The 23550-nt window shown below is 44.7% G+C and overlaps 1 protein-coding gene across 2 annotated transcripts in view; it reads left to right on the forward strand.

Moving 5' to 3' along the window:
- The window catches only part of PREX1 (phosphatidylinositol-3,4,5-trisphosphate dependent Rac exchange factor 1), a 378063-nt gene that overhangs the window by 137105 nt on the left and 217408 nt on the right, over positions 1 to 23550 (forward strand). For both annotated transcript variants that reach the window (XM_030212317.1, XM_030212318.1), the window contains exons 2-5: positions 4075 to 4146; positions 7199 to 7321; positions 15974 to 16078; positions 19130 to 19231. In XM_030212317.1, coding sequence (XP_030068177.1) covers positions 4075 to 4146; positions 7199 to 7321; positions 15974 to 16078; positions 19130 to 19231 — 402 coding nt within the window. The remainder of the gene's footprint in view (positions 1 to 4074; positions 4147 to 7198; positions 7322 to 15973; positions 16079 to 19129; positions 19232 to 23550) is intronic.

Here is a 23550-nt window from a genome sequence, read left to right on the forward strand (position 1 = left end):
TCTGTTGTAAAGCCTGCAAAAAACAAATTCCCTTAAAATACTGCAGAATTGAAGTCACTGCCCAAGACGTCAGCCATTGTCAGTCCTGATTTTGTCTTCATTTTCACTCATTCCCTTCTCTCTTCCCCAATGGTTGATTGGGTGTTTGTTCTCATTGCTCTTTTGGATCTCGATTGGGCAGAGTCTTCCATGGGTTCTCTATTTGACTTCTCCCATTGCCTGTGGTTGTCACCCTTCATCAGCTTTCCTTCTTGAAGTATACTTGCTTCCTAGATATGACATATCGAAAATCTCCTGGGTGAGAAAATGAGGGAAAGGGAAATGGGACTTGGTAGTGGAGGAGTGGCCTAGTGGTTAGGGTGGTGGACTTTGGTCCTGAGGAACTGAGTTCAATTCCCACTTCCAAGCACAGGCAGCTCCTTGTAATTCTGGGCAAGTCACTTAACCCTCCATTGCCCCATGTAAACCGCATTGAGCCTGCCATGAGTGGGAAAGCGTGGGGTACAAATGTAACAAAAATAAATATACTGCCTTTCTGAGGTTTTTTTGCAACTACATTCTAAGCAGTTTACATATATTCAGGTACTTATTTTGTTCCAGGGGCAATGGAGGGTTAAATGATTTGCCCAGAGTCACAACGAGCTGCAGTGGGAATCAAACTCAGTTCCCCAGGAACAAAGTCCACTGCACTAACCACTGGACTACTCCTCCATTTATCTTGCTTGGCATAAACCTTGGTTACCAGGACTAGTGCAATCAAATAGTCTTAGACAAGAGTGTAGCCCAATGGTGAAACTAGATGTGAAACTTGGAAACCTCAGGATCAAAGGCCTTATCCATTTCATAGTTTGAGCAACGAAAGTAGCTATGCCATAGGAAAATTATAGGCATCTTATCAGTTATCAAAATTCTTGGTGTTATAATCGATCGCAATCTAACACTCGAAAACCAAATAAACTCCATTACAAAGAAAATGTTCTTTTCCTTGTGGAAACTTAAGCGGATAAAACCTTTCTTCCCGAGAGAAGTATTTCATAATATAATACAATCAATGGTATTATGCCACTTAGACTACTGCAACGGAATATATGCAGGATGTAAAGAACAACTTACAAAGAAACTACAGACCGCCTAAAACACAGCAGCCAGATTAATCTATGGAAAATCCAAATTCGATAGTGCTAAACCCCTTCGAGAGAAACTGCATTGGCTTCCAAGTAAGGAACGTATCACCTTCAAAATCTGCACCCTAGTCCACAAAATTCTTTACAGAGAAGCCCCTGGGTACACGACAAACCTAATCAATCTACCTTCCAGGAATATATCCAGATCATCCTGTTCATACTTAAATCTCCATTACCCTAAATGCAACTGTCTCAAATATGTCCACTTATGCATCCACCTTCTCCTTTATTTTGTTACATTTGTACCCCACGCTTTCCCACTCATGGCAGGCTCAATGTGGCTTACATGGGGCAATGGAGGGTTAAGTGACTTGCCCAGAGTCACAAGGAGCTGCCTGTGCCTGAAGTGGGAAGCGAACTCAGTTCCTTAGTTCCCCAGGACCAAAGTCCACCACCCTAACCACTAGGCCACTCCTCCACTCATAGGTACACAACTATGGAATGCACTGCCAAAAGCTGTGAAAACAATCCACGATCATCTTAATTTCAGGAAATCACTCCAGACCAGCTTATTCGGAAAGGCTTACCCCAAGGATCCAGCATAAGTCCCTATATTCTGCAAAATGGACCGTATTGACCACTTTTACCTTTTCACCTTTTGCCTTTTATACCCTGTTTTGTTGATCCGCCTGTCCTCTACACTATGTTATTTGTATAGTTACTGGTAGTTACTGGATTGGCGACTGCCTTTACGGTTTGATGTTAGCCACGCTGAGCCTGCAAATTGGTGGGAAAATGTGGGGCACAAATGTGTTAAATAAATAAATAAATAAAATTTAGTGTGTTCTAATTGTGAGCGCACACCAAATCTGTTATTGTGCCTTAGCAAAAGAACCCTCAAATGTTTTGTACCTGGGCAATGGACCGAAGGTCACAAGAAGCCACAGTGGGAATTGAATCCGCTCCTGTGGTTCTCAGCCCACTGCACTAACCATTAGGCTACCCCGTCCTCTTTTGGAAGGGGATATTTTAACCGCCAAAAACATCATAATGAGTGCCATTTGCAGAGATCATCCAATTTATGTACTGTAATACAGAATAATATTGATTGTTCAGGTTGAGGACTATTACTACTTATCAGTTCTATAGCGCCACAAGGCATATGCAGCGCTGTACACCGTTCATGAAAAGACAGTCCCTGCTCAAAGAGCTCACAATCTAAATAGGACAGACAAACAGACAGAACAACTAAGAGGTAAGGGAATTAAAGAGGTGGGGATAAAAGGGTACAGGGCAAGTGAGTAGTGGTTAGGAGTCAAAAGCAGCGTTAAAGAGGTGGGCTTTTAGCTTGGATTTGAAAACGGCCAAGGACGGGGCTAGACGTACGGGCTCGGGAAGTCTATTCCAGGCGTGAGGTGCAGCGAGATAAAAGGAACGGAGTCTGGAATTAGCAGTAGAGAAGGGGACAGACAAGAGAGATTTATCCACAGAATGGAGTACCTGAGGGGGGGGGGGGCCTAGGGAGAGACAAGAGTGGAGAGGTACTGGGGAGCGGTAGAGTGAATGCACTTTCTAGGTCAGTAAGAGAAGTTTGAATTGAATGCGGAAATGGATAGGGAGCCAGTGAAGTGACTTGAGGAGAGGGCTAATGCGAGCATAGCGACTGGCGGAAAATGAGTCGCACAGCAGAGTTTTGATTGAGGAGGAGAGAGAGGAGCAAAGTTGTGCTTGTGAGTGTTGGGAGAATTTTAACATTGAAAATTCAGCTTGGGCAGAATGTTCTCATCTTGAATAGCAGCATTGAGTTTATTCAACCATATGATGTTTGCAGGAAGCCTTTTTCATCCCTTCCACCCTGCAGACTTAGGCAGCTTAAAGTGTTGTTTTTTTCCCCCTCTCATGTAATCAGTCTCTTTATTGCCTCTCTCTTGTTTGATGGGAACCAGACGTGGTGTGTCAAGAAACCAAGTTAAAAACAGCTGTATCTTTTGAGGCGGACGGACGGCTGTGAGAGCATAATAAACACAGATCTTCTCTTTCCCTCTCTCTTTTTTTTTTGTCTTAGTCAAGAGGAATTCAAAGTATGTTAAAAAAAAAAGCCATATATGATAAAGATTCAACAAGTGTCATTTGATCTCCTGAGGAAAGACACGTGTCATGGAGGGAAACATTTGGTGTAGGGGGAAGAAGAATCCCATTTGTGACCCTCCTGGATGTTTTTGCAGGTTTTGAATAATCTCAAATATCCAGCCTAGTCCAAGTTTAGGGAAATCCAGAAACGAGAACTGTTATGAATTGGACAGCCCCCCCCCCCCCCCCCCCCCCGGCAGCAGCCTCCAGACTTCGTGCCTTCTGTCTCGCTGCACCCTACGCCTGGAATAAACTTCCTGAGCCCCTACGTCTTGCCTCATCCTTGGCCACCTTTAAATCTAGACTGAAAGCCCACCTCTTTAACATTGCTTTTGACTCGTAACCACTTGTAACCACTCGCCTCCACCTACCCTCCTCTCCTCCTTCCTGTACACATTGATTTGATTTGCTTACTTTATTTTTTGTCTATTAGATTGTAAGCTCTTTGAGCAGGGACTGTCTTTCTTCTGTGTTTGTGCAGCGCTGCGTACGCCTTGTAGCGCTATAGAAATGCTAAATAGTAGTAGTAGGACTCCAAAAAGCCTCAAGTATGGATTTTGATGTTCTTTTCAATCTGTCATTCGCCTGATGCTTTAAATCGACTTTAATGCAACATCTAAGCAATACAAAGCTGTTGTCTATCACATTGTTAAGGTGCCTTCACTTCACCCCTGGTAAGAAAGTGACCTTTATTTTAACCAGAAGAGGCTCAATCAGTGTGCACTCAGGGAAATTTCAGCAAGCTGCAAGACCAATAAGCTTAATGCTGTCTAGCTCATATCTACACTTTCAACTGACCTCATGGTTTTGATCTCTCCAGGCGTTCCTGCACAGGATTAAACAGAATGCTGTTGACAAGGCAGAGAAATACATTACTGATGACAATGTGAAGGTAACGTTTTTTTTAATTATAGTTCATTTAAAAATGGTTATTGCACGGCTAGGGGTCCTTTTATAAAGACATGCTGATGATGAGTGCACGTTAAATGCTAAAAGCCCATAGGTATAAAATGGGCTTCTTTGCATTTAGCGTGCGCTAATTATTATTTATTTATTAGGATTTATTTACCGCCTTTATGAAGGAATTCACTCAAGGCGGTGTACAGTAAGAATAGATCAAACACGAGCGATAGGCAATTACAGAAGTAAAAATATTCAAGTAACATCGGACAGCACTTGCACGTTGGCCTGCCTTCACGTCATCCATTTTCTTATTCATCTTCTCAATCTCCTGAGTGCTAATGCAGAGCGTGGCCTTGCTGACCGCTCCCGTGGTCTTTTCTCCCAAGTTTTCAATCCAGGCCTTTATTAGCGCATGCTAAATCAGTTAGCATGGCTTCGTAAAAGGACCCCTTAATTTCTTATGCTTCTCAAAGAATTATAAGTTGAAGAACAATATTTACTATACCTGATTTCACTGTACAACATTATGGAGTTTTTTTGGAAATAGTTTGCGCAGTTGACAATCATACTGGTCACTTTTAGCACCCAAACGTTAGGAAAAATGTTCAAAAAAGAAACCACCTGTACTATTCCCCTTTGAAAATAAAGTGCCATTTAGTATCAAACCTGACTATTTACTCTCTTCATTCCATAAACAGGGGGCCTAAATTTAACTCGTACACGCTTAAAGTATTTACATAGGTGAAAGCAGATGTATGTGGCAGTGGTGTAGCCACAGGGGGGTGCCTTGGGGGCCTGTCCCCCAGTTTGAGTTTGGGCCCCCCCAAAGTCTGCTGGTTTGGCTGGCAGGGGTCTCCAAGCCCTGCCAGCATAAGCTTTCCTGCGGTGATGTTTGCCACCATGTTGCCTGACCTGCTTCTTCTTCCCTCTCGCATATGCTCAGTTTTAATAAAATTGAGTGTGCGCAAACTTTGCGCACGCGCAATTTCATTAAAACTGAGCCTGTACACCGGGGCAGGAAAGCAGGGCAGACAGCATGGTGCTATGGGGCTTGGGGACCCCCACCAGCCCAGGTACGTGGGCTTATGGCGGGGGTGGAGAGCGGCGGAGAAAAATGTGCTACCCTACTTTGGTCTCAGGCCCCCACCCCTCCACATCAAGGTCTGGCTACGCCTCTGGTATGTACGAGCAAAGGGCTGAGCTCTTTTCTGTAAGGTTCGACACGACTGTTCTACCTAGTACCTAGAAGTGGGGTGTTCACTGGGGAAGGAGCATGGGGAGGGCATGGGTGGGGCTCCCAGTTTTATGCATAACTTACAGAATTACTATAAGTTACCTGCTAAAGTGCCGCATTTAGGGACCCTTTTACTAAGGTACGTGGAGGGGCATAATTGAACGGGGCCGGCCATCTATATGGGCGGCCATCTCTAAGGCCGGCCCCGTAAAGCGGCATGCCTGACCGTATTATTGAAACAAGATGGCCAGCCATCTTTTGTTTTGATAATACGGTCTGGGCCGGCCAAATCTCAACATTTGGGCCGGCGTTAGAGATCGCCGCCATTGGTTTCCCGCCGATAATGGAAACTAATGGCGGCCATCTCAAACTCGGCCAAATCCAAGCCATTTGGTCGTGGGAGGAGCCAGCATTTATAGTGCAGTGGTCCCCCTCACATGCCTGGACACCAACTGGGCACCCTAGGGGGCACTGCAGTGGACTTCACAAATTGCTCCCAGGTGCATAGCTCCCTTACCTTGTGTGCTGAGCCCCCCAAACCCCCCCAAACCTACTACTCACAACTGTACACCACTACCATAGCCCTTAAAGGGTGAAGAGGGGCACTTACATGTGGGTACAGTGGGTTCGGGTGGGTTTTGGAGGGCTCACATTTATCACTACAAGTGTAACAGGTGGGGGGGGGGGGGATGGGACTGGGTCCGCCTGCCTGAAGTGCACTGCAGTATCCACTAAAAACTGCTCCAGGGACCTGCATAGTGCTGTCATGGACCTGAGTATGACATTTGAGGCTGGCATAGAAGCTGGCACAAAAATGTTAAAACATTTTTTTTTTAGGGTTGGAGGGGGTTGATGACCACTGGGGGAGTAAGGGGAGGAGATCCCAAATTCCCTCCGGTGGTCATCTGGTCAGTTGGGGCACTTTTTTGAGGCTTGGTCCTAAAAATAAATGGACCAAGTAAAGCCGGCCAAGTGCTCGTCAGAGCCGGCCTTCTTTTTTCCATTATCTGCCGAAGCCGGCCATCTCGTAACCACGCCTCCATCCCGCCTTCCGTAAGCTGCCGAAACGCCCCCTTTAACTTTGGCCGGCATGTCGGAGGCATAGTGAAGGTGGGACTTGGGCGTGCCTAACACATGGACGTCCTCGACCCATAATGGGAAAAAAAAGGGCGTCCCTGACAAGCACTTGGACGACTTTACCTGGTTCTGTTTTTTTTAATGACCAAGGCACAAAAAGGTGGCAGAAAGGACCAGATAACCACCAGAGAGCATCAGGGATGACCTCCTCTTACTCTCCCAGTGGTCACTAACCTCCCTCCCACCATCAAAAAAATCTTTCAAAATATTTTGTGCCAACCTCTATGCCAGCCTCATATGTCATACTCAGGTCCATCACAGCAGTATGCAGGTCCCTGGAGCAGTTTTAGTGGGTGCAGTGCACTTCAGGCAGACAGACCCAAACCCATCCCCCCCCACCTGTTACACTTGTGGTGGGTCCATCTTGTTTCGATAATACGGGTTTCCTTGCCCCTTCATTGGGACGTTTTGCGAGGACGTCTTCAGCAAAACTTGGGCGTCCCTTTCTATTATGCCCCTCCACATTTCCATCTGGAAACTGTCCTAGAATTTGTGCACCTAAATTTAGGATTCCAATTTATTTTCCTGTGTTTTGGTGACGAAAATCACCTAACATTTCTTCACCCTGTTGGTTCTCGTTATATTGATCAATTATGCTAGTCATTTTCATGTATATTTTCTTTGTTGCCTTCCAACTGTTGATGATGGTTTGTTCATGGATTTATTATAGATACTGTTTTCCAATATTGAAGACGTTCTTGAAGTTCACAAGGAATTTTTAGATGCCTTGGAGTTTTGTTTACAACCAGAACCTCAATCTCAGCATGAACTTGGAAACGTTTTCTTAAAATTTGTGAGTAGAATAATCTTGTGTAATCTCTAAATGCAGTTTCCTGTCCTACACCCTCCAGTCTAACAGTCCTTGAGTCCCACTGAACTTATCTCCAGGAACTTGTAGCTTTACAGCCTGATACTGGTTGTGTTGTATGAAAGGCTGAACCACGGGAGCCATGTGTGGTGGGAAAAGTTTACGAGTATGACAGAAACAATGAAATCTCGAAACAGCCAAGCAGGAAGATATTTTTAGAAGCAGCATATACTTATTTTGTAGGGAACTTCATTTTGTAGTATTTTTGTGGGAAGAATGCATCCGCTTCAAATGCCAGTGCTTTGATTCCTATGGTGCTTTTTTTTTAGAAGTGATATTCACATTTTAGACACCTTTAAACTAGCATTTAAACATCCATAGTGTTTGGAGATCGAAATCCCAGTTTCATAAATATAAGATATGAATGTCACGTAAACGTGGCAGGAATGCATGTCAGTGGGATCCCCACCCATTCTCTGCCCATGTGCACAGTGGCGATCCTAGGTCGGCTGCCACCCGGGGCGGATCGCTGCCCCCCGGGTGCAGTGGCGTCCGTCCCCCAAAGGTGCAGCACGACACCCCCCCCCCCGGCGCAATGACACCCCCCTCCCCGGCACATCAAGCCCCCCCCGGGTGCATTCTTGGCTGCTAGAGGGTGCAGAGAGCAGCCGCGCGCCTGTCGGCTATGCTGGCTCCCTGCTCCCTCTGCCACGGAACAGGAACTAACCTGCACCCTCTAGCAGCATGCACCCGGGGCGGACCGCTCCCACCGCCCTGCCCTTGCTACGCCGCCGCATGTGCATACCCTCTTGCATTTATGCACTGTGCATCATTACAGAATTTACTTACACAAGGGGGCGAGTAACTTCAGGCGTCCAGTTATGGAATGGCCCTTCACATGTAGAAATTAGCACATGCTAACTGCTGAGGTGCCATGTTAACTGTTAGCTTTCCACTCACGTTAAAGGTTAGCTTTTAATGCGACAAATGGTCAGCTGCAGTCACTGTTCCCGCTAAACTGAGTGGGAGTCCGCTAAGTGTATTGCTGCCAGTGGGGGGGGGGGGGGGTGCTGCTTCATTATTGTGTTCTCAATTGTTAGGGACAAGCAGGTTCCCTGGAGTCCTGCAGAGCTTCCCTGTCTTTCACTATTGAAAGTGTGTTAGTGAAATAGCACCCCCCCCCCCCCCACTGGCAGGAATATAGGTGGAGGACTCCAACTCAGCTTAGAGGGAACAGTTCTGCAAGTGTGACCAGAGATGGACAAAATAGCCTATTGTGGAAGAAAATATGAAAGGGTTCAGTTAAACTCAGTAATGGATTAGGTCTTCAGAATAACACTTTTATTCATGAACTAGCTTTCACTTGCTGAAAACATTCTCCATTGGGTCCCACCGTACCAAACCTACCTCCAGGCTGTTTTTTTGAAGGCATGTGGGCCCTTCTCCTCTGATGCATGGAGCCTTCTTTCAATATGCACAGCTGCTGGAGTTGTGCATCAGTGGAGTATCTTTGGGACCGTACATGAATACTCCTCACACGTGCACTCTGCCGGTGACCAGTAGACACCACTTGGCGGATTATATGTAGATATATGGGGAGATTGATTTTCCTTGCTTTACATAAGAACATAAGTGTTGCCAAACTGGGGAAGACTGAAGGTCCATCAAGCCCAGTATCCTGTTTCCAACAGTGGCCAATCCAGGTCACAAGTACCTGGCAAGATCCCCAAAAGGTGCAATACATTTTATGCTGCTTATCTCAGAAATAATCAGTGGATTTTCCCAAGTCCATTTTAATAATGGCTTATGGGCTTTTCTTTTAGGAAGCTATCCAAACCTTTTTAAAACCCTGCTAAGCTAACGGCATTTACCACATTCTCTGGCGACGAATTCCATGCTTTCATTACAATGGCTTAATTGCAAGAGCAGTCTCTGAGAAGACGACATCTGCACAATGCTGGCCTGGCTGTGGTGGGATTCTGCTGTGTTTGTGGCTGACTTTAATATCGTGGCATCCATGAGCAGAACTGATAAGGGTGGTGTTGGTGGTTGGGGCTCAGAGACAGGCCAGGTAGCAGATTTGGGCATCTTCAAAATTTGGCATCCTGGGTGCATTCCTGTGTTGCTTGTGCTTAAATCCAGTCCTGGTTATGTTGAAAGGCAATGTATATATGTGAATTATTTGAACACTTTACGAAATATTTATATTTTTGGATTCAGATTATCAATGGTTGCAATTGATGTGTGTAGTAAACAAGCTTCTTTTCTCTGCCTAAATCCTCTAATGGCTATATTAAACAGTGTTAGGATAAAAGAGTTCATGGAAAACCTGTGTAACCTGGATATGATCCGGAAGTTTCCGTTTTTGCCTCCTTCCACCCCCCCCACCCCTGCCCCTGTGTTAGCCTCAGTTGTGCCATTGTTCAAGGTTAAAATACAGCTTCCATGTCACATACCAGATGGTATAACAGATGCCTAAAATAAAGCAGTAGTTGGCTGATGAAAATGTCTAATGCTTAGAGGGAGATTATTTTAAATTAAAGAATGGGAAGCTAACGGTAAGAGCACAGTAGAATCATTAGTGTCTTTGACACCTATCTCTTTTTTGATATTATAGTCTATTTTGAACAAATAGTGATTAGCACATTTTGTAGAAAGTGTTGAAGTATAAATTAAGGCCCAGATACATTATTTGTAAAACTGGATATGATTTTTACATATACATCTGTATCAATGTATCTATACATAGAAAGATATTCAGAGGGCATATGGTAAATATACAGACCACGTGCGACACCTCTGAGACAACCGGTAGTTCACGAGCAGTAATGAATGATGCAAAAGCTTGAGCTCAGGAGAACAGCCACGTTGGGAGTTAATGTAACACTTTTTAAATGAAATGTTGTTTGCATGTGCTACAGGAATAATTTAATGTTGGTCTGTTCCATGTAGAGTATACTTTCCTTGCACCCTCTCTTGATATTTGGACAACTTTGCAGGATTTAGTTTTTGTTGTTCCGTTCACCTGACTATCAAGAGTAAAACCTTTATACAACATACAGCTAGTATGCTGCATAATTACTTTTGCATATAGACATCCAGGCTTTGTCCTCATAAGAAGATAAGAATAGCCATATTGGGTCAGACCAATGGTCCATCTAGCCCAGTATCCTGTTTCCAACAGTGGCCAATCTGGGACACAAGTACCTGGCAGAAATCCAAATAGTAGCAAGATTTCATGCAACCAATCCCAGGGCAAGCGGTGGCTTCCCCATGTCTGTCTCAATAGCAGATCATGGACTTTTCCTCCAGGAACTTGTCCAACCTGTTTAAAACTCAGATAATGGTAACCGATGTTACTACATCCTCCAGCAAGGAGAGTTCCAGAGCGTAACTATTTATTGAATGAAAAAGTATTTCCTCCTATTTGTTTTAGTTAGGAATCCTAGGAGCCATTTGAGTATCTTCTCTCCTATACCAATTTTGTCGAGAATTCTTTTGATGATTTGTTGGTCGACCATGTCCAATGCACTTGAATTGTAGTAGAAGAATATTTTTTTTCCATGTGAGATTTCTTTTCTGGAGTTGGCTAATAGTGTGATCAACACTGTTTCGGTGCTGTGATGGGGTCAAAAGCCTGATTGAGATTCATGTAGTGTGGAGAATTTGTTGGTGTGGTCAGTTAGCTGGTTGGCTGCTATGCCTTCCATTATTTTTGTCATTAGAGGTATGGATGCCACTGGTCTGTAGTTTGAAGTGTCATTGATGATTTTCTTGATGTCTTTTGGGATTGGTGTGAGCAGTATGTTGCTTTTTTCAGTGGGAATCGGCCTTTCTGGAACATGTATTTCAGATGAGAGGTGAGGCGATCTATGAATTGATCAGGGGCGGCTTTTATTATGTGATTGGGACATATATCTAGTATGTAGTAGTTGGAGGAGAATTTTCTTAATGCTTGTGCTACTGTCTCATTTGTGAGTTGTGTGAAGGTGGTCCATATTGGGACGTCCACTGGGGCTTCTTCTGGAGGGTGGTTGAGTTCATCTATGAGGGTTTCGAAATTTGTGTCATCTTGTGTTTAGATTGTTCCTTATGTTGAGGATCTCTTCTCTTCGAAGAATCTGGTGAGTTCATTTGCTGATGTCAGAGGCTTGGTGTTTATTAGATTATTTATAATTTTGTAGTTTTTTTTGTGTCCCTGTAGTCTGAACCTATATGTTCTTTGTAGTATTTCTTTTTAGCCTGTCTCATTTTGATCTTGTACCTGTTTCGAGCATCCTTCCATGCAGTTTTGTGTGTTTCATTTTTGGTTTTTGTCCATGCTCATTTTAGTCTTCTTCAAAGGGTTTTTGCCATTTTCAGTTCTTTGTCTTAACATGGGGCTGTTCGCCTCTGTACAGTTTTTGTTTTCATTGGAGCTATTTCTTCCGTGTTAGTCTTTGGTGACCATTGATCTTTATATATGGTAGTCCAAAATTTAGTTGCATCGATCTTTCCTCATGTTTTGTATGGTGTCCGTGTTTGTGGTGGTGGAGGTTTGTGTTCTTTCCAGTAGAGGGTCAGGTTTAGCTTGAAGTGATCAGACCATGGAGTTTCTGTCTATTTTGGGTTCTGTATTTTGAAGTCATTTTCCTGGAAGAATCTATAAGCTATTAGGTCTATAGCATGGCCTTTGATGTGGGTGGTGGTCACTGATGGTTGCTGAAAGTTCCATAGTTTGAGAAATTTGTCATAGTCTTTAGAGCTTTCTGTTTTCTGGTCATCTAAGTGAAGGTTAATATCTCCTACTAATATGGATTGGGGTTAGCTATACATGTGTTTGATATGAACTCCATGAAGTCATTTTCCAGTTTCCTGGGGGTCTGTAAAATAGGATGCAGCATAATTGGTTGAGTAGAGTATGGTCCTTGATTCTAATTGCGGTGATTTCCAGTTGTAGTGTTATAGATTCCACTATGGCTTCTACCTTTAGAAAGGATCTGCATAGCAGTGCAATACCCCACCTCTTTTCTCATTGCTAGTCCAGTGTAAGATTTTGTAGCCTGATGGGCATAGGTTTTTCATAGCTGATATTTGGAGAGAGATGGGGCAAGCTCTAAAGTTCCAGATGGTTTGCCTTTGGTCTAAGGCACAACATATATTGCATTGAGTGAAAGTCATATTGATATGATTAACAAGTGTGAGAAGATGTACTATGTTAAGGGATATCAATGAGCAGGATTGTCCAATATAGTATTTATTGAAGATGTACCTTTAAGGGATATTGATGAACATGGCTGTCCAGTATGGAGTTTATTGAAGATAATTGTCTCTTGGTATTCCTATATAGAGAAAGCTAGCCTAGGTGGGAGAGGGATGGGGAGGGAGGGACTGTAAAGTCAGGAGGAGGACAGAAATATAGCAACTTATAGGAGCCAGCAGCTCTGCAAATGAAAGGAAAGAAGGGGTTTTTTCTTTTTTTTTCTTCACCTGTATAGGATGGATGGAGATAAAGTCAACAGATTATCAAGCAAGACAGTAAGAGAGCAGTTTAGAATCTATGAATCAATCTTCTTGGAGGAAATTTTGCCCTGGCACCATCACGGGGCTGCCAAGTTACCCGGTTCCAGGAGGGAAGCTTTTTGGCCAGTCATGGTTTTAAAGATACTTCCCAAAGCAGTGTGGAATTTGTAGTTCCTGATTCCACCCATTGAAACCAGTGCCACACGTCCCATAATGCATCAGGATGAAGTTGGCAGAAATCCAGGATTGGTCTAAAATCTTCTTCCTCCTGGAGCTGGGTAACTTGGAAGCTCTGCTATCTTTATAGGCTTTTAAAATTGATGGATAGCGTATTTGTAGGTAAACATATAAGTCCTTTTGAAAAATTGACCTAGCAATATATAAACAACTCAGTGAATGTTACAGAGGAGATGTTATCCATGGACCAGAAAAAGGCAGTGCATTGCCTCATCTCTCCAGGGCTTCAGAGGGCAGGTAAGGGGCACCCATGGGCTGTGTCCTTCAAAGCTCCTGGAGGGGAAAAGGAGTTTTTTTTTTCTTTCCACGGTTGGAAGAGTTCCAGAAGGGACTCAGTGCATTATAGTCCAGAAGGCAAGTCTCGAGTCCCTGTGATTAAGTAGTCTATCTGGATACAAAGGGCACCAAGCAGGTATTATCTACAATTTTTCAAGAGATGAAGAGGATTCCAGTGGTACTACAAAGTTCTCTAAGGAAGAGGGAGTCCCCCCCCCCCCCCCGAGAAAAAGAAGGCCCTGTTTTTTTTTGTTAGTCTGCTAAAGGTGAATGAGAAGTAGTGTGCTGAACGTTTTCACTGTTTTGACTCTTGAATTATGTATTTTGGTGAAGTTTGTGCTATATAATTCTACGAACCGTTTCCCTATATTTTTGGGATGCCTTACTCTGCTTTGCTTGATTTCTGAATTTCAGTGAAGCTAGTTTGGATTTGGTAGAACACTGCGCAAGCAAAATCTTCTTTGATAGACTGTGAGAATGTGTTGCGGTACCTCCGTGTTAGAATCCATGTTCCAAACTGCTAGTCACTTTTCACCTTTCAGGGACTGCCTTTACATAGCAAAGCTCCATTGAGTGCATAGACGCACCAGGTTGGCTGGAGCAGGGCCTCTGTTGTTTTCAGCCTTGAGTTTTATTGAGTGGCAAGTGAGCAGGAAGTCTGTTTCCAGGTCCCTGGATCATCGTGTGCTGCCTACCAATGGCGATATCAGCTGGAAGGCTTCAGAATCTCTGCCTTCACGGTACCATTAATCTCCAAACAGCAACATGAAGGCTGATGGAAATATCCAGGTTTCATGTTCAGATAACTACTGATGTGTAGCTGAGGAATTACATACCTGCTCTGTTACATGGGTTCACTTGCTTTGACATTGCTGGTTTTTGTTTGTTTGTTTTTTAATGGTCAGAGTGGCAATTTTATTTCCCAAGTTCCCCCAGTCTTTTGGATTTTTAAAAAAATTTTAGGGATCAGTTTCACTACTAGTTTCTGGGGGGGGGGGGGGGGGGCTTTATTTGGAGAAATTGTAGCTGTGTAAGGGAATGTTAGGTTCAAATTTATTTACACCACCCTGTCTAACACCTACTTCTCTAATTCCTCATATATCTTCTGCTTATACTAATTGTATACAAGATCCTGTCATGATACGCTGAAACCTTCTGCTCAGTGTGCTGCTGCGGCTAGGAAAGCGAATAGAATGTTGGGTGTTATTAGGAAGGGTATGGAGTCCAGGTGTGCGGATGTTATAATGCCGTTGTATCGCTCCATGGTGCGACCGCACCTGGAGTATTGTGTTCAGTACTGGTCTCCGTATCTCAAAAAAGATATAGTAGAATTGGAAAAGGTACAGCGAAGGGCGACGAAAATGATAGTGGGGATGGGACGACTTTCCTACGAAGAGAGGCTGAGAAGGCTAGGGCTTTTCAGCTTGGAGAAGAGACGGCTGAGGGGAGATATGATAGAAGTGTATAAAATAATGAGTGGAATGGATCGGGTGGATGTGAAGCGACTGTTCACGCTATCCAAAAATACTAGGACTAGAGGGCATGAGTTGAAGCTACAGTGTGGTAAATTTAAAACGAATCGGAGAAAATTTTTCTTCACCCAACGTGTAATTAGACTCTGGAATTCGTTGCCGGAGAACGTGGTACGGGCGGTTAGCTTGACGGAGTTTAAAAAGGGGTTAGATAGATTCCTAAAGGACAAGTCCATAGACCGCTATTAAATGGACTTGGAAAAATTCCGCATTTTTAGGTATAACTTGTCTGGAATGTTTTTACGTTTGGGGAGCGTGCCAGGTGCCCTTGACCTGGATTGGCCACTGTCGGTGACAGGATGCTGGGCTAGATGGACCTTTGGTCTTTCCCAGTATGGCACTACTTATGTACTTATGTACTTATGACTATGTCATAACTACAGTATGTAAGCCACATTGAGCCTGCAAATAGGTGGGATAATGTGGGGTACAAATGTAATTAATAATAATAATAATAATACATAAGTGAGGAGGGGTCAGGGGAGTTCTTCAGGGGGGGCAGGGCCTTACTTTTCTGTATGGTGGCACCTATTCTGAAACTGACTAATTTGTGGTTGGTCCAGGGGCAGAGTCGGTAGTTAACTGCCTAAGTTAACCGGATAAATGGGACCACACAAATCACAGTCCTGTCTTTATCCGGTGTAGCTTATGCGGTTAAATGCCAAATATCACTCTTAACCGTATAAGACATAGGCGGCCACAGAAACCCAGATATTCAGTGCTGGTGCCCAGACATGGCCCAGCATTGAATGAATAACCAAGGATAACGTTGAAATATTGAGCACTGCTGACTGAATCTTTATCCCGTAATTATCTAAGTTCTCATAATAATGAATAGAAAAGGGTAATACTTAATGGCGTAGATAGAGTGGAAGGAGGGAGGAAAGTAAAGGAAAATTACAGTATGGGGTGAAAATAAAGAAAAAGCAGAATATAGCCTGTGCTCCAAGCCCCCTGCCCACCGCCTGCTAGCTTGACTAGCACTTCATGTAGCATTGTGTACAGAGATGAGTTTTAAGAGCAGTTTTAAATCTCTTGATACGAAGGTTCTAAATTAAATGCCATCTGATTTTGCTCTCTTTTCTTGCAGAAAGACAAGTTCTACGTTTATGAAGAATACTGCAGCAATCATGAGAAAGCACTCAGGCTCTTAATGGAGCTGAATAAGATCCCACAAGTTAGAGCTTTTCTCCTGGTGCGTATTGAGCCTCATATAGATTCCCTGCTTGACATTGATTTCCTGGGATATATGGCTGCTTTCATGAGATAGTACTTCTCTGTCTCAGATTTGGCACTGGGCTATTTGATTCTGGTTCTAAGATGTGTTTCCAGTGCTGGTATTATTGTGCTCTAGGTGAACCTTTAGCTTTCTGCCCCCCACCCCCACCCCAAGCTAATTAACTTTTCAGATCCTTCTTCAATTATTAAATAACAATTATAGGTGCCCTTTAAAGGATGCCCATCTTCCGACACAAATCGGGAGATGGGCGTCCTTCTCGCAGGGTCACCCAAATCGGCATAATCGAAAGCCAATTTTGGCCGTCCTCAACTGCTTTCTGTTGTGGGGACAACCAAAATTCATGGGGGCGTGTCGGCACCGTACCGAAGGCGGGACTGGGGCGTGATTTAGAGATGGGCGTCCTCGGCTGATAATGGAAACAAAAAAGGCGTCCCTGACGAGCATTTGGCCGACTTTACTTGGTCCATTTTTTTTCATGACCAAGCCTCGAAAAGGTGCCCGAACTGACCAGATGACCACTAGATAGAATTGGGGATGACATCCCTTTATTCCCCCAGTGGTCACCAACCCCCTCCCACCCAAAAAAAAAATATTAAAAATTTTTTTTTCCAGCCTCTATGCCAGCCTCAAATGTCATACCCAGCTCCATGACAGCAGTATGCAGGTCCCTGGAGCAGTTTTTAGTGGGTGCAGTGCACTTCAGGCAGGCGGACCCAGGCCTATCCCCCCCTACCTGTTACACTTGTGGTGGTAAATGTTGAGCCCTCCAACCCCCCCCCCCAAACCCACTGTACCCACATGTAGGTGCCCCCCTTCACCCCTTAGGGCTATGGTAGTGGTGTACAGTTGTGGGGAGTGGGTTTGGGGGGGGGGAGTTGGGGGGCTCAGCACCGAAGGTAAGGGAGCTATGCAGCTCCGAGCAATTTGTGAAATCCACTGCAGTGCCCCCTAGGGTACCTGTTGGTGTCCTGGCATGTGAGGGGGACCAGTGCACTACGAATGGTGGCTCCTCCCACGACCAAATAGCTTGGATTTGGTCGTTTTTGAGATGGGCGTCCTCGGTTTCCATTATCGCCAAAAACCGGGGACGACCATCTCAAAAACGACCTAAAGACGACTTTGATTAATGACGTTTTCTGTGTATATTTCCTATGGTCTCAGTGGCAGGCCGCAGATTGCCCACCCCTGATTTAGGCTCATAACTTTGAGAGTTATGCTCATAAACGCATTACGTTCAAGGTCTGCACTCTGGTTCATAAGACCATACACAGTGAAGCTCCGGGATATATGTCAGGCCTTATAGACCTACCAACCAGGAATTCTTCTAAATTATCACGTACGTTCCTGAATCTCCACTACCCCAACTGCAAAGGACTAAAATATAAATCAACATAAGCATCCAGTTTCTCTTGGAATGAATTACCAAAATCAATAAAAACAACACACAACATAAATAATTTCCTAAAATTACTGAAAACAAACTTATTCAATAAGGCATACCACAAAGATCCATCCTAAATACCAATAACAAACTTTACACCAGAACTACACAAAACATAACTCTTTATTCCTGATTAAGTCTAATCTATTACGATTGAAGTTTTATCCAATTATCTTTTATTTCTTATTATGATAATGAACTTTATTTATTTGACTACCTAATTCCACTCTGTCACCTCCATATTTTAACTATGTATTTCTCTTTTTCCGGAATTTGGTGATCACCATTACGTTACTAACCAGCTTATAATCGAACGAGAAAAACGCCCAAGTTCCGACCTAAATCGGGAGATGGGCGTTTATCTCACAAAAACGATTAAAGCGGTATAATCGAAAGCCGATTTTGGACGTTTTCAACTGCACTCCGTCGCGGATGCGGACAAAGTTGATGGGGGCGTGTCAGAGGTGTGGCGAAGGCGGAACTGGGGCGTGGTTATCTGCCGAACAGAGATGGGCGCATTTCACAGATAATGGGACAAAAGTATGCGTTTTTAGCTAGAATTTAGGGCACTTTTCCTGGACCCTGTTTTTTCACGAATAAGGCCCCAAAAAGTGCCCTAAATGACCAGATGACCACTGGAGGGAATCGGGGATGACCTCCCCTGACTCCCCCAGTGGTCATAAACCCCCTCCCACCACAAAAAATGATGTTTCACAACTTTTTATTTTGACCCTCAAATGTCATACCCACCTCCCTGGCAGCAGTATGCAGGTCCCTGGAGCAGTTGTTAGGGGGTGCAGTGGACTTCAGGCAGGTGGACCCAGGCCCATCCCCCCCCTACCTGTTACAATTGTGCTGCTTAATGCTTAGTCGTCCAACCCCCCCCGAACCCACTGTACCCACATGTAGTTGCCCCCCTTCACTCCTTAGGGCTATAGTAATGGTGTAGACTTGTGGGCAGTGGGTTTTGAGGGGGATTTGGGGGGCTCTACACACAAGGGAAGGGTGCTATGCACCTGGGAGCTCTTTTACCTTTTGTTCTGTTTTTGTAAAAATGCCCCCTAGGGTGCCTGGTTGGTGTCCTGGCATGTTAGGGGGACCAGTGCACTACGACTCCTGGCCCCTCCCACGAACAAATGCCTTGGATTTATTCGTTTTGAGCTGGGCGATTTCATTGTCCATTATCGCTGAAAAGCAAAAACGCCCAGCTCACAACTTGGCGAATAAAACATGGACGTCTAATTTTTTCGAAAATACGCTTGGGTCCGCCCCTTCACGGACCTGTTCTCGGAGATAAACGCCCATGGAGATAGGCGTTTCTGTTCGATTATGCCCCTCTATGTAAGCCACATTGAGCCTGCAAATAGGTGGGAAAATGTGGGATACAAATGCTACAAATAAATAAATAAATAAATAAATAAACTGGCCTCTTTGAACATTCACTAGACTGAGTGCATAAATCTTTACACAGAGGGGTTGATATTGAAAATGGTTTAACCGAGCAGGAGAGGCTGTGAGTACTGCATTACACAGTTGTACATAATCGCTTCCTTTCTTTCTTGCAGAGCTGCATGCTTCTGGGAGGCAGAAAGACAACTGATATCCCATTGGAGGGCTACTTGTTGACTCCAATCCAGAGAATCTGCAAATATCCGCTTCTCCTCAAGGTACTTTGATAAGTAATTTCTCTTTGTGGATTGATTCTGTGGTAGGTCAGATTCTGGATAACCGAGGAGCCCTTTTACTAAGGTTATGCTAGAATCTGGCCTTAGCACATCTTAACACGGGACTTTCCTGCGCTCTAAGCCCAGCTTCAGTGAGGCACGTTGTAGGCTGTTTTCTGATCTTTATTTCAGGTTGCGTCCTAATGTTGCAATAGTATGCGGGCGTGCTTACTGCCTCCTATTCAGGAGATGCTAAGTGCTTCCTCATTAACCAGTTAGATCATGGTAATCTGAATGTGATAGCTGGTTAGCACTTCCATGCCTATTCTCCACTCATGGCTCACTCCCAGGAAAAAAGTATTTAAAAGATAGGTGATCCTTGAGTTAACGTGAGCGGACAGGCAAACTACCGCAAAACGCTGCAATGTGTTTTGCAGTAAGTCTTTTTTTCCCATGTTCATCACGTGTTAGTGCTTAATGTGGTTTAGTAAAAGGGCCCCTGAGTGACTGGTGCAAACAGAGTAGCATCTCAGCCACCACGTGCTCTCTTTTCATCTTCACGATATGGTGTTTGTGGCTTCCGCCATGTTGTATACTAACAATCAGGAGGGATTTTGCATTTACATGAACTCATTGCAATGGTTGCTACTAGGGGCGTAGCCAGAACTCGGCAGGAGGGGGGCCAGAGCTCGAGGTGGGGGAGCACTGTTTAGCTGCCTCCCCTGCCTCCAACCCCCCTTCGCTGCCGCTGACCCCCCCCCCCACTTTGTACCCCCCCGCCACCGCAAACCCAACCCGCCACCACTGGCCCCACTTTGCACCGCCGCATCAACCGCAAGCTCTCCGCCCCCGCATCAGGTACCTTGTTTGCTGGCGGGGGTCCCCAAACCCTGCCAGCCGAAGAGTCTTCTTCAGCGCCAGTCGACTTCGGCGTCTTCATTGTGGGATCATCTGTTTCTGACGCCTTACCTCCTGCACCGTGCATGTAGCCCCATGCAGGATGTAAGGCGTCAGAAACAGATGATCCCACAACGCAGGCGCTGGAGTCGACCGGCGCTGAAGAAAACTCTTCGGCTTGCGGGGGACCCCCGCCAGCAAACAAGGTACCTGATGCGGCGGGCGGCGATGGCGGGGTTCAAATGTAGAGGGGGCCAGGGCATAATCTGTGGGGGCCCATGCCCCCGTGGCCTCATGTAGCTACGCCCCTGGTTGCTACGGATGCCCAAGTCCTGCCAGTGGAAGAGGTCTTCTGCTCAATCTCCTCCATGCCATCTGAGCAGCAAAGACGTCAGCAAGATACTCCTAGCTGCTGACACTGACACCCCTCCCTGCCCATGCTCAGAACACTGAGTAGAGGAAAAGGGCATGCTTTGCAGGTTGGCATGTGCATGGGCGGAGTGTACCAATAAGCGTAAATGATAGAATATTATAATTTACATGTGTTCTGACTAACATCTGGCTATATGGTGCAAATGATCGCACTGACTCTAGTTTACCAAGGGTGGGGCAGTCTGCCCGGATGCAGGCAGCAAGGGGTTATGTTGAGCAGTTGCACGGCTGTCGGCTCTGCCAGTCCCCTGCCCCCTCTGATGTCAACTTCCTGTTCCAGGGCAGGGGACCGGTAGAGCCAACAGCTGAGCAACTGGTCAGTGCATCCCCTTGCTTGGAGAAGGAAGGGTAGGAAGATGCTCCGTCCCAGGTGGCAACCAAGGTAGTTCCGCCACTGCACCTTGAATACAAGTGTGTTTTTTTGCCACTTGCACTGGTACTCTATAAAGAAAAGTAACGCCTCATTTTCTTTATAGAATATGCTTGAAATAGGCACCTGCTCACCCTCTTATCCTAGTTCTCTGTTATAACATAGTAACTGATGGCAGATAAAGACTTGAATGGGCCATCCAGTCTGCCCAACAGTCGCACTCATTATCAATTCATGATTACACCAACAATGAATGTGGTATGAAATACTTGATTATTGTCTCTCTTTGGCATTTCTGGGACGTAGACTGTAGAAGTCTGCCCTTGCGTTCCGACTATTGGCGATGATGTCAAAGCCCACTCCAGCCTATCTGAATCCATCTTGTCATTTGTGAGACACAGACCGTCAAAGTCTGTCTGGCAACTGTCCTCACGTTCCAATTACTGATGTTGCCGTTGAAGCCCTCTCCTGCCCTTCCTAAACTGGTTTGACATATACTTGGACACAAACCGTACAAGTCTGCCCGGCACTGGTTTAGTTCTTCACAGCCGGAGTCGCCATCTAAGCATCACTTGACGCGTCAACACACATGCAGCCATTTATGTTTTGTTTTTTATACCATTCATTTTCTAGTTGGAGATACTCTGTGTGGCCTAATGGTTAGTGCAGCAGGCTTTGATCCTGGCAAACTGGGTTCAATTCCCACTGCAGTTCCTTGTGACCTTGGGCAAGTCACCTAACCCTCCTTTGCCCTAGGTACAAAAGTTAGATTGTGAGCCCCCTAGGGACAGAGAAAGTACCTGTATATAATATGTACAGCACTGCATACGTCTAGTAGCACTATAGAAATGACTAGTAGTAGTATCCCATGCCTTTTTGCATTCCGTCACCGTTTTTGACTCCACCATCTCCCTGAGGACGGCTTTCCAGGCATTTACCACCCTCTCCTGCATGTGCAGGTTCCTTTATAGAATTCACGTTTAGTGTATATCATCCTGGTGGCTAACTTTAGGTGATCTATAGGGAATTACCCCTCAGATGCTCACTTCCATTTTCGATAGAGGCGTGATGAGTTCCAGTAGAGGTGCGATTAGATCCGATATTTGCTGTCTTCACACATCTTTAGCCCTTAATTGGATGTGATATTGACCATGCTATAACGAATCAGTGAGGAACACTTTGCCGACCAACATGTGAGCTGAAACCCTCTGTTGGCAGGAGGCAATGATGCTGGAGGATGTGTTTATTCAGCTGATAGATTTGCACTGGGAAAAGCTTAAGTAGACAGAAAGTACTGAAGTTCCCAATCGGACAAATAAACCACAGGAAGCGGGGGTTTAACAATGTGATTGGTTTGCATTTTGGATAAAACAAAAATTCCCCATGTTGATGGTTCCTGCTTTCGTGCTTCTGGAGAGGAATTTAGCTGAGTTTTTGAGGCAATTTGCATGATGTAAATTGAAAACTGAAAAATTGCTGTAAACGTTTAGGGGGCGATTCTATATATTTCGCCTAAAAGGTCGACGCGGAAATCAACGTCAACTACGCATATGCTATAAGCGGCATCTAGATTTAAGCTTGGTATATAGATTACGCTTGATTGATATCTCAGCACCTAAAACTACGTGCCTCCATTTACACCGACGAAAACATGGCGTGATTATCCCAGCACATAGATTTACGTGCTCTGTAACTACGAGCATAAATTTCAGAATGCCCATGAAATGCCCATTTCTCCACCCATAACCATGCCCCTTTTTTGCCTGCATGCATTAGAAGTTAGGTGCTCTGTGTTACAGAATATGCTTAGCGAGTTGTGCATATAAATTCTAATTTGTTGCCAATTAGTGCTCATTATTGCTTGTTAAGAGCTGTTATCAACACTGATTAGCTTGTCAAGCCAATTATGCTGCGCATTATGTTATGGAAAATGCTTAGATTTCAGTGCGGATCTCATAGAATCCGGGGGGGGGGGGGGGGGGGGGTTAATGCCGTTGCTTCTTCTGGAGATATTTTCCAGAATGCTCCAGTTGTTTTCTCCTATGTTACCATCTAGGTTTACAAGATTCCAGGAGGGATCTGAAGCAAAGAGTCTGCTTTTCACGTTCACACTGCTCTAGCTCATTCCTAAGCCTGGGCTGCGTACAGTAAAACCTTTTTCTGTAGTAACACAGCTCCGTAGTTCACGCTTTCACCACGTTTCCAGTCTCCCGTCTGCCGATGTGTTTCTCAGCCTGAAGTGCCCTTTTTAAAAATAACAGCATAAGGGAACCATCTTTTTTCCTTAAGGAAATTAATATTGTATAGCAAATTAGAGTTTTACAGCCAGCAAGAGACAAAATGGAATTATCTGCCTTTGCAGGATTCTAGCAGCAGGTTAATGGAGGTGCCCCAGAGGGCATGGTGTGCTTTTGTGGAAGGATAAGATGTTCATTGTATTTTTATAGACAGATGATTTCTGGAGACTTCAAAAGAAAGCTTGTAATGCCTGCCGTTTCTTGGAATGAAGATGTGCCGGCCTATTTTATAAATAAGCCAATTTCTATTTTTGAACAGGATTTGAATAATATCATGAAAATGTATTTTAGGAATTTACAAACCTGTTTTGGTGGAGTAAAGGTGC

Source organism: Microcaecilia unicolor, chromosome 8 (genome assembly GCF_901765095.1).
Source record: "Microcaecilia unicolor chromosome 8, aMicUni1.1, whole genome shotgun sequence".
In the NCBI taxonomy this organism is placed as follows: domain Eukaryota; kingdom Metazoa; phylum Chordata; class Amphibia; order Gymnophiona; family Siphonopidae; genus Microcaecilia; species Microcaecilia unicolor.